Below are 15,376 nucleotides of genomic sequence, written 5' to 3' on the forward strand. Positions count from 1 at the left end.
CAAATCCTGTTCTTCCACCAGGATTGTTTTTGAAGTCAGATATTTATGCTAGACGTAAATGGAAACATGTCCAGTATTTGGCTGATCTATTTTGGAAGAGGTGGACACAGGAGTACCTGGCGCTGCAACAAGAACGTCAAAAGTGGTTTGCCGTCAAAAAAGGGTTCCAGAAAGGGGACATTGTGATGGTGGTGGACAGCACAGCTCCCCGTGGGTCCTGGCCCCTTGGAAGAGTTCTGGAAGTTCATCCTGACTCAAAGGGCTTAGTAAGGACAGTAAAGTTGAAGACAAAAACTGGCATCCTGGAAAGACCAGTTACAAAGTTATGCCTGGTATTGGAGGGCACGGAATCTACTTAACAAAGATGAGTATCAGAACTTTACATATACACTCAATTATGTTTTCTAGATTAAACGTTTAATTAAGAAGTATTGGGCTCCTACTCATTTGCATTTAGTAATTGTTGCATAGGCAATAATTAGGGGCCGGTATGTAGGAGCCATTTTTGCACTTAGTTTGATTTGTGTTATTTAATTTAATTTAATTTGTTTTGTTATCACTATCATTATCTGCTTCTAAGACTGTGCTCCCTCTACAGGTAGAGGGGGAGTTCCAAATGCATTAATGGACTGGTCTACCTGGCCTCTGGGGGGTGCTGGTACCAGCTGATTCAGTCTTTAACCATGTGGTGCACCTGAGTTGTTTGTTTGTTAGGCTAACAAAGGCAATTCATTATTATACCATTTATTTTGTTTCTTTTTTGTTTAAAATAAATAACCAACATCAGCATCAACTCAAACATCTGCCTGGACCTGGATTTCTTATGCATTGCATGTGTTAAGCAATTATCACCAGTTACTCCCACACTGGATTTAAGCAAACTTTGTTTTGGTGGATCAAAGAACTTTTTGCCAAAACAGCATTATAAACATAGTTATAAATATTTATAAAAATGAATTACACCAAATTAAACTTTATAACCAAGTTTATTATACATTATGAATTATTAATATAATGTATTATCAGTAGTGTTAATAACATCTTATACTGTCAGTGCCAGAGAAGTCAGTCCCAGCTTGGACAGCGTAAAGACCAAAATAAAGTTTATTTAAAACCCTGAGATTTCCAGTGTTTTATTTGAGCGTGAAGTCACTGTGGAGTGAAGGCCTGGAGAGGGAGGGGCGAGATAGTCGAGTGCTGTCATTGTAATTTGTTCCCTCACTGGTTCTAACATCAAACTCTAGAACCCTTCACTCTGTAACACTACACTACAGTACAGTGATGCTGAGTTCTGCTGGCGTTCTATTGGATATGCAGTGTTAAGTGAGTGCCAGGCTAACGGTGGTGCACATTAACAGTGGTGAACATTGACTTTCCCACAGTGGGTGAAACACTGAGGGCAGCTCTAGTTTAAACTCTGACATCTGAAGCCTGTAATGAGCTTTATTGTGTTTTAGTGTTTCAGTAAATCCTTCAGTAAATATTTCAGCTTGAAGCCTCAGTCTAAACCCTGGAGGAGGCTTTAGTCCAGTACGCTTCACTTAGAGTGGAAAAATACAGGTTATGAGCTCTTATAATGTGTTATGAACAGTACTTTTGGCAATATGGTGTGTGTATATATGTATACACACACACACACACACACACACAATGTTGAAATACAGGATCTTGACATCCATGTTTATCACAATCAAACCAATAAAAATAACTATTTCTTGATCTCTGCCTCTTAATTATGTGATTGCCAACTTGAATTTAAGCCATTAGATTTCTGATGCTTGGCTAAAAGTACGTTCTGCAGTCCATACGCCAAAATCACATCATTTTCTTCATTATTATAATTACTCCTTTTCTGTAATTGTTAGTAAAGTAGCTCATGCATCAAAAGCAGTGCGTCTCTAATTTGTCAAATGTTAAAACAGGTCAATTGTGCAGACAGAGTTCCTTCGTTTGAGGCAGATCACCATAAAAATCCCGTCCGGCCCTGAACCGAACCAGTTCACTTGAATGTAGACCTCCCCTGAATTTTGGCAGATCAGGGCTCACAGGTGATTTGACATGCACCCAAGTACAGTTGATGCTCTCAAAACTAAAGACACAGCTTGATTGTTCCACACTAATCAGGGTAGGTGCGAAATCACCACCAATGATTCAACTAACAGAATCTATTTGCTTTGAGACTCAAAGATAGGGAGGTACATGGATCACTTAAATGCTAGTCCACTGAGATGCATTCAGATCTGTATGGCTTTAACACTGTATGATGACCTAATACTCCTTAGCACCTGCTCACTAAAGTCCCCCTGTCTCGCTGTCTAAGGTTCTACCTTAGAAACCTTGTGTCTCCAACATGGTAACTTTACAGGAGAAGGAAAAAACCTGCTGTACTTGTAATGCAAGTCAATGGAACCAGACATATTTCCCAGTCATTTTGGGCCGTTTCTTTTAGTTCAATCATCATGAAATTTACACACAATGTAAAGAACAACATGCATTTTTAAATTATGGAAAAAACTGAAAAATGGAGATACAAGGTTTTCTTCCGACAACAGCGTTACGCCAGTGTATGCATTTAACCCAAGATACTGGCAGGAAAACCCACCTGATGAAACCCAGGCATTCTGCCGTTCTGCTATACCACGACCTCAGAGCAGCATTCACTCGATGGTTCTTGGCCAGCCCTGGAGCTTGGTTGGTCATCGCGAGCACCTCACTGTGGTTCAGGCCTGAAATATCAGTCACTGTCCCTGCACTAGGGCCAACTATGACCACCAGGTGTAAAGAGAAATGATCATAAAGAAGGAGGTGTGGCTTTACATGCAAAGGTGGTGTCTTTTCCCTGCGTTTTGATCGAGCACTTTCATATTATCCAGGTACTTCACAAAATGAAGCTGCTTCTGAGTGTAAGCTTGGAGAGCCTGAGACCAGCTTTGGCATCATTTATCCATTCATCGGTTTACTTAACACCTTTTAGATACTTCCTTACAAAAACAACATGAAATCGAAAATAGATTTTGACTCATCCATTTATTGTTGCCTGTCGTTTTGTTTAGACTGTGTCATCATACTTTAACTGGAAAAAGAAAGAACTTGTTCTATCGTCTGATAAGCTAAAAGTCTCCTGTGCTTACATATGTTAAGGTTCTTACTTCTTTCTTTATACTGAAGTCCCAGTATCCGTCATTTCACTCACATTATGAGAAGTCTACAATAACTGCACTGACATTTACTGACGTACTGTATATTAAAAGCCTGAGACTGATAGTTTTTCCACACAGTAGTGAAATAAACATTCATCTTCAGTCAAGTAAATGATGAAGTTCCAGTATTGAAAATGGTTCTACTTTCATGGAGTCACTGTTTTGTGCCTCTGTAACCAAGGAACTTTCAGTGAGTAGCGATAGTTTAAAAAGTCATTTTATTGTTGAGACCCACTTGGAGATTTTGGAGAAACCAAAGTACAATTAGTTGCGATTGAGCTTATAACCTTGTGGCATGTACCCATGTCCCCCCCAGGCGCCGATAACGGCCACAAGAGCTGGTGGAAGGCGAGGCCCAAACTCGGAGCGAAGACAAAGCCCCATGAAGGTGGCAAGGAGAAGAGAACAGCAAGTGTGGGAGGGATGGTGCTCAAGTCCCGGGCCCTGCCTCCTCCAAACCTGCAGCAAGGCCACTTTATTTTGCCTTACGTTTGACCCAGGCGGCCAAGCTGTGGAGTAGGGGCGGTGGCAGGAAGGCGGAGAAACAAGCTCTTGTAGCTTCTTGTGGCAGTCATCATCATTCCCTCTCTGGCGGCTGACGTCCTCCTCCTGCCGTCACTCACGTCCCTCCATGGTGTCCGGGATCCGGGCTCCATCTTCCCGCCAGCTCTTGTGGCTGTCCTCAGTGTCCGGGGGATGGGAGCACCGTACAAACCCATTATAAGAATTGTCTGATTTGACTCTGCAGTGTTATTGGTTGTGACTGGGTTATAGGCTGGGTAACATAAGCACTTGGGAGGAAATTCAAGCTCTTTCTTGAGTAAAAGAGACAGATTTTCATTGTAAAGAACATCAAACCTCCCAGCAATTTTATCACTTGTCTGTTTTGACTTTCACCAAAGTCAAAAGATGAGGAAGCCGCTAAAGGTTGTACTGAGGTCCGTGCCACCCCAGAGCACATAGTTTGCTGGGAGGCGGGTGTACACCACATCTCCTGCCGCCAGCTCCAGAGTGACTCCACTCGAAACATGCTTAGCTACGCCATCGCCTGCATTTTCACCCAAATGCAGCAGATACTGCCCATTTTTGTACAGATTCAGTCCCATGTTGTTGCTGGTGCTGCCATAGGAGCTGGCTGTGAATCGAATGTAGTAGACCCCCGTGACTGGAGCTGTGAAGACACCTGCAGCAAGAGACAGGAACACACCAGTTTAACGAGTCAGTTCATCACTGCAAATGTCCTCTTACATTGTCGGTGTGGATTACCTGTATACGGGTTATAGGCACGTCCAATGTTTGTTAGGACTTTACTGTAGATCAGATTAGTCTCGGCACTGAATGGGCCTCTCTGTTCAGTAGGTGGGCCTAAACCAGCGGAGAAAGCCACTTTTGATCTGCCTGAAAATCCAGAAGAGCGTGTTAGTTTTGTTACCCATCACGTTTTACTGTGTACGCATAAATTTGCATTTACCTGCACTTTCATTCTTTAGTTTGTCCACATCGTTCTTCAAGGCTGACAGCTCACTTGATTGTGCTTAAAGCAAAAACAAAAAAAAAAACTATTGAATAGTGTTGAGGTTGCATTAAATTAAAAGTAGTGTTTTTATCTTTATGTACAAATATTCCCAAAACAAGCCAACACAATAATCACCGCCTCCAAAGATCCAATCCCACCTTCACCACTTTATTGCCATCAATGTTATATTGGTAATTCCATCAAGAGTTGGAAAACAAATTGAATTATGTCACTAAGTCACTAATTACTATTAACTGTCCATTAAGCATTAGTTATTTTATAGTAATAGATTAAGTACTTAATAATTAGTACTTCAGTACCAATGTTAACCAAGTCTATCATTAGTTCATACCTTACTCAGTTACTAAGTCACTGATTACCCTTAACTGTCCATTAAGCATTAGTTATTATGTAGTACCAGATTAAGTAATTAGTAATTGAGTATGATGTTAATTGATCGTTTGTCATTGGTTCATAAATTACTCTGTTACTAAGTTGATTACATTAACCGTTCATTATGCATTAGTTATTAGACAGTAACTGATTAAGTACTTAGTAATTAGTGACTAAGCACAATTTTTAGCTTGTCATTAGTTCATAACTTACTCTGTTACTGATAAGTGCACTTACATATACTTACCATATACCCATACTTGTGCATTAGTCCCATTAAAGATCTATTTATTAATCAAGTGATTTATTCATCTTTATAAATCTACTGATCCACTTGAGGGGTCAGAAAAAAAGCAGATAGTATTTAAAATTTCATGACTTAGTGTCTCAGAGTTGAGATGATAGTATAGCTAGTATCCTCACTTTATTTGAAGAGACCTATATTACTCATTAAAATGATAGTATTATAGTAATTAATGATCAAAACAAAAAGGGCAGTTTGAGCACCGTGAGATAACTGAATATGTGGAGATCAAGGAAAGTGTTTGTGATAAATCAGCAGATTAAGTAACAGGATTATTTTTCAGTAGATCGTTGTGTGAGAAGTAACAGTTATAGACAGTTAATGAGTAAAATATGAACTAATAGACTAAGTCAGTTAACAGCACACTCAATTACTAACTGCTAAGTACTTAAACAGTCACTGAATAATATCTAAAGCACAATTAACACACATATATAAGGGTAATATATAAATATTGATTAATCCATGAGGGTAGAATTAATAACGCATTTGTAAAGTGATATCAAAACTACAGCAGACAGCCTTTCAATGCCGTCACAGACCTGCATTCTCTTTCTTCAGCTCCGCTATCACAGCTGCTTGTTGATTGACCAGGTCTTTCAGACTCTTCAGTTCTCCTGTGATGTCCAGTTGGATGAAAGAGCTGGACAAATCTTCAGTCTCCCCGACACTGTCCTGTAAAAGACACGTGAGCAGCAGCAGAGAAACAGCAGCAGATCTCAGCATTTTTACCAGATGGTCCCTCAGGCAGGCTGTCTTTCATTAGCACTCATGCCAAAGCTCGGTGTGCTGGACTTTGGTCAGTTTTTCAGTCTAAGGGCTCAATGATTCAGCTAACAGCACCATGGAGAAACATAGTAACGTAACTTGTTTGCTTTGAGTCTGAAGGTTGTGGACGTAAAGATTTGTGCTGGCAAGCATTGCCTTGCAACCTACATCACATCAACAGACTAAGCGAGGTAGAGGGGACAACTCAGGCCGAAGGTTAAGAGTATATGTCCATCTAGTTTGACCATGTCTTGACCAAAAGTGGCTTCACTGCAGCGTTTGAGGAGAAACGTCAGCACAATGTGAAGTAGGTTGGGTTAGTGTAGTGGGTAACACCTACCTCTGCCTTCTATGCTGTAGACTGGGCTTCAATGCCCTGCTTGGGTAAGCACACTATACCAATAAGAGTCCTTGGGCAAGACTCCTAACACTGCCTTCGTCTTCCTGTGTAAAATGATCAAATTTTAAGTCACTCTGGATAAGAGCGTCAGCCAAATGCCGTAAAAGTAAGCAGAAATAACTTTTGATATTACTGTGATAAGATTCAACGTCCAGCATCCAAAAAGCCTCACAGCAATACTCAAGTACCAAATGAAAAAGGTAATTAGTTAAGTGTAACAAAAAGTCAAAGATTGTGTGTGTGCCTGAGTGAGCCAGTCCCTAAACCCCTTGTCCTTCTGGGCCATGTTGGGGAGCTGTGATCCCAGTGGTCATTGGGTACACCCTGGTACAGGATTATACCCTGGATATGTCGCCAGTCCATCACAAGGCAGACACACAGACATATACATTTACAGCTAGGGTCCATTTGGCGTGTACAATTAGGTGGGCTGCATGTCTTTGGACTGCAGGAAACCAAAGTACCCGAAGGAAATGCACACAGACCCTAGTCGCCCAGCCAGGAATCAAACCCAGGCCCTTTTTGCTGTGAGGCAACAGCCCTACCCACTGTTTATCCTATATAAATATGTGTGTTACCTTTACTCAGAAACCAAAGGAGTACAAAAACCACCAGTATTAAACCATGATGCTTACACATAGTGGAGTAGTTCTACTTTATTACTGTCCAACCCGGTAACTTTCAGCAACCAGAGATGACTTTAAAAGGGGATCATTTGACAGATTTTGCCAGCAAAGGAATACATCTACTGTCCATTGAGCAGGTCAAATGATAACGTAGATTCGTTGGTGCATTTTGTTTGTTATTTTAAGTAGATTAGTACACAGTGTACCAAATGTGATTATTGGGGTAAAACTCAAGCAGCTTTTTAGCCGAAGGTCTTGCTCACATGAGTTGATTTTCAGTGCAAGCAAGATCAAGCCCCTCAGCAACTCTCTCTCTAGGACTTCTACTCTTTTCACATGGGGAAGATGAGGAAGCCACTGAAACTCGTACGGAGCGCTGAATTATCCCAGACCACGTAGTTTGCTGGGAGGCGGGTGTACACCACATCTCCCGCCACCAGCTCCAGAGTGACTCCACTCGAGATATGCTTTGTTGCACCATCTGCACCAAGTTCACCCAGATGCATCAGATGCTGCTCGTTTTTGTACAGATTCAGTCCTATATTGTTGCTCTTGTTGCCATATATGCCAGATGTGAAGCGAATGTAGTAGACCCCTCTGACCGGAGCTGTGAAGATGCCTGCAGTGAGAGATACACAGAAATGACAGGTAAAGGCCACAAGTTCACTTACCATCCACAAAAGAAGCCTTAGACCCAATTACATCTCACCCCTCAACCCTACCCCTCCGTTTTGCATGATTTGGGACTGGGTGGTCCAGTTGTTGTAAAGATAGAGGGGTGGGGTGAAGTGTTGCGGCTACATGACCCTCCAAACGGAGGTTTTTCAAAAGCTCACTCCAAGTGGAGTGATATGAGGAAAAAAAAAGAAAAACTGGCAAGTTGGCTGCGCAAGCAACCAAAGAAACACACAAACGTATTTTCTCTGTTAAAAAACTGCAATAACTATCATATTATTTTAGTTTAATGTCATTTCAGTGTGTTTTGGTCATTTTTATTCACAGCATAAAAATCGCCAATAGCATGCAAATGTCTCGGTAGCTAGCTAGGCTAACTTTCCCATTCCACCTTAAATAATCCAGCAGTTCTGAAGCCTGAAGCACCAGAATGTAACTGCTGCACCATTTAAGGTGGAACGGGAAAATTCGAACAAGAATCTGGAGAATATCTGACTTCAGCTTCACATCACTGAAGAATTAGGGGGGGTGATAATAAATAACTGCCCCCCTCTTTGAAGGCGTCTGATCCCTAAATGTAACTAAAGCCCAGCAGTGAGGAGCTGAACTTTCCCCTCCTCTGCTGTCCCTGCAGACGGGCAGGGTCGCCTACAGAGCGGCGCTGGTAGCTGTTAATGAAGTGATGCTCTGTTTATCTGAGGGTCTCATTTCAGAGGGAACATCTCAACCACTGCCTCTTTTATCTCAGATCCAAGGGGTGAGGGTGACACTCGAAAACAGTAGGGGTAAAAACAAGAAATGGGATTGGGCCTTAGACTAAAGACAGTTTGAGAACTGCAGCCTTATGCTGTTTGTATCAGTAGCTTTACCTGTGTATGGGTTGTAGGCGCCTCCAACGTTTGTAAGGACTTGTTTGTAGATCAGAGTAGTATCAACGTTAAACGGTCCCCTCTGTCCCGCGGGCAGGCCTAGCCCAGCCGAGAAAGCCACCTTTTGCTTCCCTGTAAAGCCAGAAGAGAAGCGTAGCCATTAAAAATGCTAAACACAATTCTTTATAGCCTATTAACTCGGTGGACACAAGCACCCAATTTCTACACAGCCAACGCCTGCTGTTTAAAAACTCCAGGCCTGGAATGCCGAATTCCTGCACAGTTTGCTGATTTCCCTGCTCAAACACACTCAGCACTTAAATGATAAAGTGTATTAGATGTTTTAGAGAATTCACCAAACTTTGCCAGAGTCCAGTCCTCAGTTCCCAAGACCTGCTGCAGCACAGGAACCATCCACGGATCAGTGACACAATGTTTCCAAACCCATTGGCCTTGAAGCCGGCGGTACACTTAAGGAAAACAATGTTTCACAGCAAAATCCTAACCTGTTGTTGGTTCACTGCATGAAGTGAGCTTCTAGCAGTGCTGAGACATACAAAGGTCGTTTTAAAGCTGCACTATGTAAGATTTGGGAATTTGGGGACCTCCCTGGTGGAAATGTGTAACTGCACTCAACGTGCAGAAGAACATTTCATAACATGGGTCATGCTTCAGACTTCTTCTATGAGTGGCTGATTCTGATGTTGCCAACACGTTGATAAAGAATTTAAAAAGACCTCCGTCAAATCTCGGACATGTCTTCCAAAGAAACTACTACTGTCAACGTATCTTCATCAGTGTAACGTTGATTTTGAGATAATTTGAGACCTAAACATCAAGCTGGACCTTCTTTTTGAGCCTGCGCATGACGTTAATATCTAAAGACGTACGTTACGGTGTCACAACCCAAGCCTCGATTTTCAAATGATTATTTCAGGCTTTGCAGGGCGACTCACAGCGGCGCGTAGCGTAGCTTTAAGTGTCCGGCGGCATTTCGGTTTCATTTTGTTTGTTCATCAACTGAATACCGTGCACAGCCATCTTCGCTGTGTATGCATGAATTTGGATGTACCTGCACTCTCATTCTTCACATCCTCCAGCTCACGCTTCACACTTGAAAGTTCACTTGCTTGCACTTGGGGGAAAAAAATTTAAATAATCAATAATAAATAGTAAACAAATGCTTCTTTTCAGCCTCTCAATTAAAAGTTGAGTTTGACTGCATGTTTTCCTCAAAGAGGAAATCCCAGAAAAGCCCTTTAGCTTTGCTACCCATCAGATTTTACTATGTAAGCATGTTTATACATTTACCTGCACTTTCATTCTTCAGATTGTCCACCTCTTTCTTCAAGGCTGACAGGTTGAGTAACAGGACATGGGGAGTAATTAATGGTCAACATAAAAAGGCAGCTTTGAGCATTGTGAGATAGCTGAATATGTGGAGGTCAGGAAAGGTGTTTATGATAAATCAGTAGATTATTTAAGAGCTCATTAACAGGATTAACACAAATATTAGTAATTTTTTTATATTGCTTTTTATTAGTTCATTTGTGGTGTAATAAGTAACAGTTACACACAGTTACTGAGTAAAATATGATGTATCACACTACTTAAACAGTCACTGAATAAAACCTAAAGCATAATGAACTTTTATATATGAGTAACATATAAATGTTGATTAATCCATGAGGGTAGAATTAATAACGCATTTGTAAAGTGAAATCACAACTACAGCAGACAGCCTTTCAATGCCGTCACAGACCTGCATTCTCTTTCTTCAGCTCCGCTATCGCAGCTGCTTGATGATTGACCAGGTCTTTCAGACTCTTCAGTACTCCTGCGATGTCCAGTTGGATGAAAGAGCTGGACAAATCTTCAGTCTCCCCGACACTGTCCTGTAAAAGACACGTGAGCAGCAGCAGAGAAGCAGCAGCAGATCTCAGCATTTTCACCAGATGGTCCCTCAGGCAGGCTGTCTTTCATTAGCACTCATGCCAAAGCTCGGTGTGCTGGACTTTGGTCAGTTTTTCAGTCTAAGGGCTCAATGATTCAGCTAACAGCACCGTGGAGAAACATAGTAACGTAACTTGCGCATTGTGAGAAAAACAGAAGCTAGGCGGTCTTCAACAGTTCTGTTGATCCCAACAGGAGCATTTTGGGACAATTGTGGACTGGAGATTAAGGAAACGGCCCTGTGACCGGAAGATTGCCGGTTCGATCCCCAGAGCTGACAGCACATGACTGAGGTTTCCTTGAGAAAGACACCTAACCCCCCAGTGCCCCCCAGGCACTGCAGATAGGGCTGCCCACCACTCCAGGCAAGTGTGCTCACTGTTCCCTAGTGTGTGTAATCACTAGTGTGTATGTGGTGTTTCACCTCACGGATGGGTGAAATGTTCCTGTTGTGGGACTAATAAGGGTCACTTAACTTTAACTTAACATTTTGTCATTGTTACTCACTTGCACTACTAATTGTTGGGACCTGATAATATTCAATATGGATAAAAATCCTCCTGCATCAACCGCTGTTGACCATCCTAATGTAAATGTCAGTAGTGAAATCCCTAAAAGCTCTCACTGTCTCTCAGTAAAGCTAAGCACAGTTTTGGAGATTGTTCTATAGATCTCCTTGCAGGCCTTAGCAGAATTCCTTCTCTTGGACACTGGGGTTACTGAGCACTACAACAAAGGTCTGTATCCCTGTATAAGGCACAAAGGATTAAACACACTTCTCCCAACCATCTTGCTCCCACTCCCACTGACACATGCTTGGATAACTGGTCCTCTGGAGCTCATATGTTTTAGAGCTGAAGACGAGTGGAAAACATTCTCCAGTACTACAAGTAGATGCTATGAATACTTATTGATGCCATTCGGATTGATTAACGCTCCTTTCACCCTTCACACCTTTGTGAATGAGATGCTATTTGATATGTTAAGTCACTTATTTGTCATCTGTAAGTAACTTTCTCAGCTCCACCTTTTGCTTCCCTATAAAGCCAGAAGAGAAGTGTAGCCATTAAAATGCTAAACACAATTCTTTATAGCCTATTAACTCGGTGGACACAAGCACCCAATTTCTACACAGCCAACGCCTGCTGTTTAAAAACTCCAGGCCTGGAAGGCCGACTTTCTACACAGTATGGTGAGTTTCCTGCTCAAACACACTCAAAGATTATTACATGCCAAACTTTGCTGGACTCCAGCCCTCAGTTCCCCAGTCCTGCTGCAGCACAGGAACCATCCATGGATCCATGAAAGAAGAATGTTTTCAGATTATCTTCATAATGGTTTGATCCATTGGTTTTTAAGCTGTCAGGACGTTTCAAACGTTTCAAAGCAAAATAATTGGTTTGTTCAAAACCAAGGCCTCCTCTGACTGTGATTGGACTGTTGTATGATGTGGGCTTCTAGCAATGCTGAGACATGCACAGAGTTCTTCTTAAAGCTGCACTATGTAAGACTGCGGAATTTGGAGACCTCCCTGGTGGAAAAGAAATGCGGAAGAACTTTTGGGTTGTGCTGGATTTGGACACGTCTTGCAAAGATGTGAATGAAATAACTACTATTGTCATCATATCTTCATCAGTGTAATGTTTTTGAGACCCTTTGAGGCCTAAACATTGAGCTGGACCTTCTTTTTGAGCTGATAGTACAATATATTATTAGTGAAAGAATGGGTCGCGTGAATTCCAGCGTGGTACCGTGATCGGACGCCACCTGTGCAGCAAGTCCAGTCGTGAAATTTCCTCACTACTAAATATTCCACAGTCAACTGTCAATGGGATTATAACAAAGTGGAAGTGATTGGGAACGACAGAGGGGGGATCATGGTGTGGGGTTGTTTTTCAGGACTTGGGCTCGGCCCCTTAGTTCCAGTGAAAGGAACTCTTAAAGCTTCAGCACCAGGAGATTTTGGACAATTTCATGCTCCCAACTTTGTGGGAACAGTTTGGGGAGTTTGGCCCCTTCCTGCTCCAACACGACTGCACACCAGTGCACAAAGCAGGTCCATAAAGACACGGATGAGCCAGTTTGGTGTGGAAGAACTCGACTGGCCTGCACAGAGTCCTGACCTCAACCCCATAGAACACCTTTGGGATGAATTAGAGTGGAGACTGTGAGCCAGGCCTTCTCGTCCAACATCAGTGTCTGACCTCACAAATGTGCATATCCAGAGGCAGTACAGTTTCATTTAGTTCATCCATCATTTGAATACTTGCCAAAGGTCAGTGTTGCTGGACTTTGGTCAGATTTTGGTCTCAATGATTCAGCCAGCAGCACAATGGAGGTAACGCAGCTATGCACCTTGGAATATGGAAATTGTATTCATGTTGTATATTTACCGTTCTACAGAATTAGTTAAAAAAAAAAAAAATACATTTTTTACAAATTAAGTACTAAGACTGAAACTTTAACAAGGACTATTTTCTGATGTATTTATAGCCAAGGCATTAACACAGATAGTAATAAGTTAAATCATCATTTATAGAGGTGTGTCTGTCCCAAAGCCTAACCCCTAAATTTACACATAACAATATTTTAATTATTAAATTTAGATTTAAATTTTAATGCTGTTTCTGAAATATGGTTTATGTTTTCTTTTAAAGTTGAAAGATTTAGATTGATAATTTTTAATTTGTGAATATAAAAATGCTGTCCCACGTTTTCACAGAGAGCCTGTGGGTGGGGCCTTTTTAGCCACACCCCTGCATGTATCTCATGGCCACATGGTGAGCAGTTAGACCCCATTGTTTTGAAGTAAATGTGTCCCAAAGTCTGAAAATTAGTGTGGAACATTAAAAAATGTTACTATCAAAACACAGATTTTCTGCAAATTTCTGCAATCAATTTTTTTTACTGCTTTCATTTTTTAAAAAAATATGATTTTACTCTGTACAGCTGTTTTAAGTACTGTTTAATGTACTGGCTGCGTTTTCTTCTCAAAACTATCCCCACCAGAACAGTCCCCACTAAAGAACTGGGTAAAGTTTTGGATTGGAATGTTCAATCGTTAGTTTTAATAAAATAAACATAATTAAGGTGCAGAGTCACTCAAGAACAAAAACTTTTAATCGAAAGTCTTTTAAAAATACAAAAATGTGTTTTCAGCTCTGACTTTGAACAAAATCTTTAGAATGAGCCATAAATTTGGTGATTACATACAAAAAGTCGACTGCCCAACGTTCCAGTGACTAACCAAGGGACTATAGATTTTTGGATTTCATTAGTCACGATTTGGTCACGAAAGTTCAGATGGACAAACCCAATCAGACCCTGGAGAGTAAGAGGACAAACTGTGTTACCTGCTAATTTGTAGTACCAGTGCTACCTGGTCAAAAAGTCGGAAAGGTGACAGTTGCCAGGAGGGCAGACAAAGATTTTGCCTGTGAACAGAATCAAACCACGTCACTCACGCACCTGCATTCTCACTCCTGACCTTGATCAAGTCTCTCCACAGCTCTGCCAACACGGTTCCTTGCTGATAAACGAGGACACTCAGACTCTGCAGTTGACCACAGCAGCGCTTTCGGCTGGACCAATCTACAGGCTTCGGTTTCTTGGAGTGCCTGGTGCTGTCCTGTAACAGACAGAAGAGCAACAGCCGAGAAACTACAGCAGCAACCTTTGGTAAGGTTAAAATACAGTCTTTATCTTCAGTAATAACACCACGGATGAACAACACCACACCTTGTTTGCTTTCCGATTTAAAGCTGTGGAGGTACATATTTGTCCTGATAAACAACGTACTGGAGGTCTGCTACCCGACCCAACCCGACAGCCTAATAACAGTGGAAATACACAGTTTTATACTGAAATGTTAATAAAGAAGATTCAGAGGGAAGATTTTTGATTGGATGTGGTTTACACTGAGCGGGAAAACCCACAGAGGATGACCAACACAGCCTGTGCAGCAGCAAATGAGTTGTTGTCTCTGTGGACCGACAAGGTAGGAGTGCCTAATAGAGTGGACAGTGAGTGAACACAGTGTTTAAAAACTCCAGCAGCGCTGCTGTGTCTGATCCACTCATACCAGCACAACACACACTAACACACCAACACCACCACGTCAGTGTTACTGCACTGCTGAGAATAATCCACCACTTAAATAGTACCTGCTCTGTGAGGGTCCATGGGGGTCCTGACCACTGAAGAACAGGGTAACAGAGTATCAGAGAAACAGATGGACTACAGTCTGTAACTGTAGAACTACAGAGTGCAGCTATACAGTAAGTGGAGCTGATAAAGTGGACAGTGAGGGGAGAAACGAGGAGGTGGTCAGAACGTTACGCCTGATTGGTGTACCTTCCTACCAACCCACCCATCAGTGCTAAACCCTTTTAATGACCTTATTTTAACAAACTCATGACTCAAATCGGGCTGGAGTCCAAGTCATATGACTCTGGAGTTTTCACACAGAAACAGTTAGGAATCACATTCCGGCCATGTGTTTCATATCCGTGCACTTTGGGAAGATCCCTGTGATCATTACTTTTCATGACAGGTTGAACACTGACACACTTAGCTTATCTGCCTTGGTAGGGAAGTTGGAGGCCTCTGGAACGGTCAGTCAGCTATGAACCTTATTACCACTCTTCAGACTTTCACCTCACTTCTACAGAAA

At 41.8% G+C, this 15,376-nt stretch overlaps 2 protein-coding genes across 2 annotated transcripts; both read right to left on the minus strand.

Annotated features, from left to right (window-relative positions):
- Positions 1-3,008: 3,008 nt before the first annotated feature.
- LOC108443764 (complement C1q-like protein 4) lies at positions 3,009-7,062 on the minus strand. The gene is made up of 4 exons (XM_017724611.2): positions 5,956-7,062; positions 4,672-4,734; positions 4,467-4,598; positions 3,009-4,383 (listed from the first exon to the last, which is right to left on the minus strand). The coding sequence occupies exons 1-4, from the start codon at positions 6,137-6,139 to the stop codon at positions 4,103-4,105; spliced, it is 660 nt and encodes a 219-aa protein (XP_017580100.1). The 5' UTR covers positions 6,140-7,062; the 3' UTR covers positions 3,009-4,102.
- Positions 7,063-7,222: 160 nt separating this feature from the next.
- Positions 7,223-11,055, minus strand: LOC108443763 (complement C1q-like protein 2). Its single transcript, XM_017724610.2, has 5 exons — positions 10,514-11,055; positions 10,063-10,104; positions 9,824-9,886; positions 8,752-8,883; positions 7,223-7,826 (listed from the first exon to the last, which is right to left on the minus strand). Exons 1-5 carry the CDS (start codon positions 10,695-10,697, stop codon positions 7,540-7,542), a joined length of 708 nt encoding a protein of 235 aa, XP_017580099.1. The 5' UTR covers positions 10,698-11,055; the 3' UTR covers positions 7,223-7,539.
- Between the last annotated feature and the right edge of the window lie 4,321 nt (positions 11,056-15,376).

Source organism: Pygocentrus nattereri, chromosome 23 (genome assembly GCF_015220715.1).
Source record: "Pygocentrus nattereri isolate fPygNat1 chromosome 23, fPygNat1.pri, whole genome shotgun sequence".
NCBI classification, from domain to species: Eukaryota; Metazoa; Chordata; class Actinopteri; order Characiformes; family Serrasalmidae; genus Pygocentrus; species Pygocentrus nattereri.

Excerpts from the sequence above, each read along its gene's own strand:
- LOC108443764 (XM_017724611.2), bottom strand. The coding sequence starts at position 6,139 with ATGCTGAGATCTGCTGCTGTTTCTCTGCTGCTGCTCACGTGTCTTTTA. Across the intron at positions 4,735-5,955 it reads GCTGAAGAAAGAGAATGCAG|CACAATCAAGTGAGCTGTCA; the intron begins GTCTGTGACGGC and ends TTTTGCTTTAAG. Across the intron at positions 4,599-4,671 it reads ACTAAAGAATGAAAGTGCAG|GCAGATCAAAAGTGGCTTTC; the intron begins GTAAATGCAAAT and ends CTGGATTTTCAG.
- LOC108443763 (XM_017724610.2), bottom strand. The coding sequence starts at position 10,697 with ATGCTGAGATCTGCTGCTGCTTCTCTGCTGCTGCTCACGTGTCTTTTA. Across the intron at positions 9,887-10,062 it reads TCTGAAGAATGAAAGTGCAG|TGCAAGCAAGTGAACTTTCA; the intron begins GTAAATGTATAA and ends TTTTCCCCCAAG. Across the intron at positions 7,827-8,751 it reads CGCCTACAACCCATACACAG|GCATCTTCACAGCTCCGGTC; the intron begins GTAAAGCTACTG and ends CTCTCACTGCAG.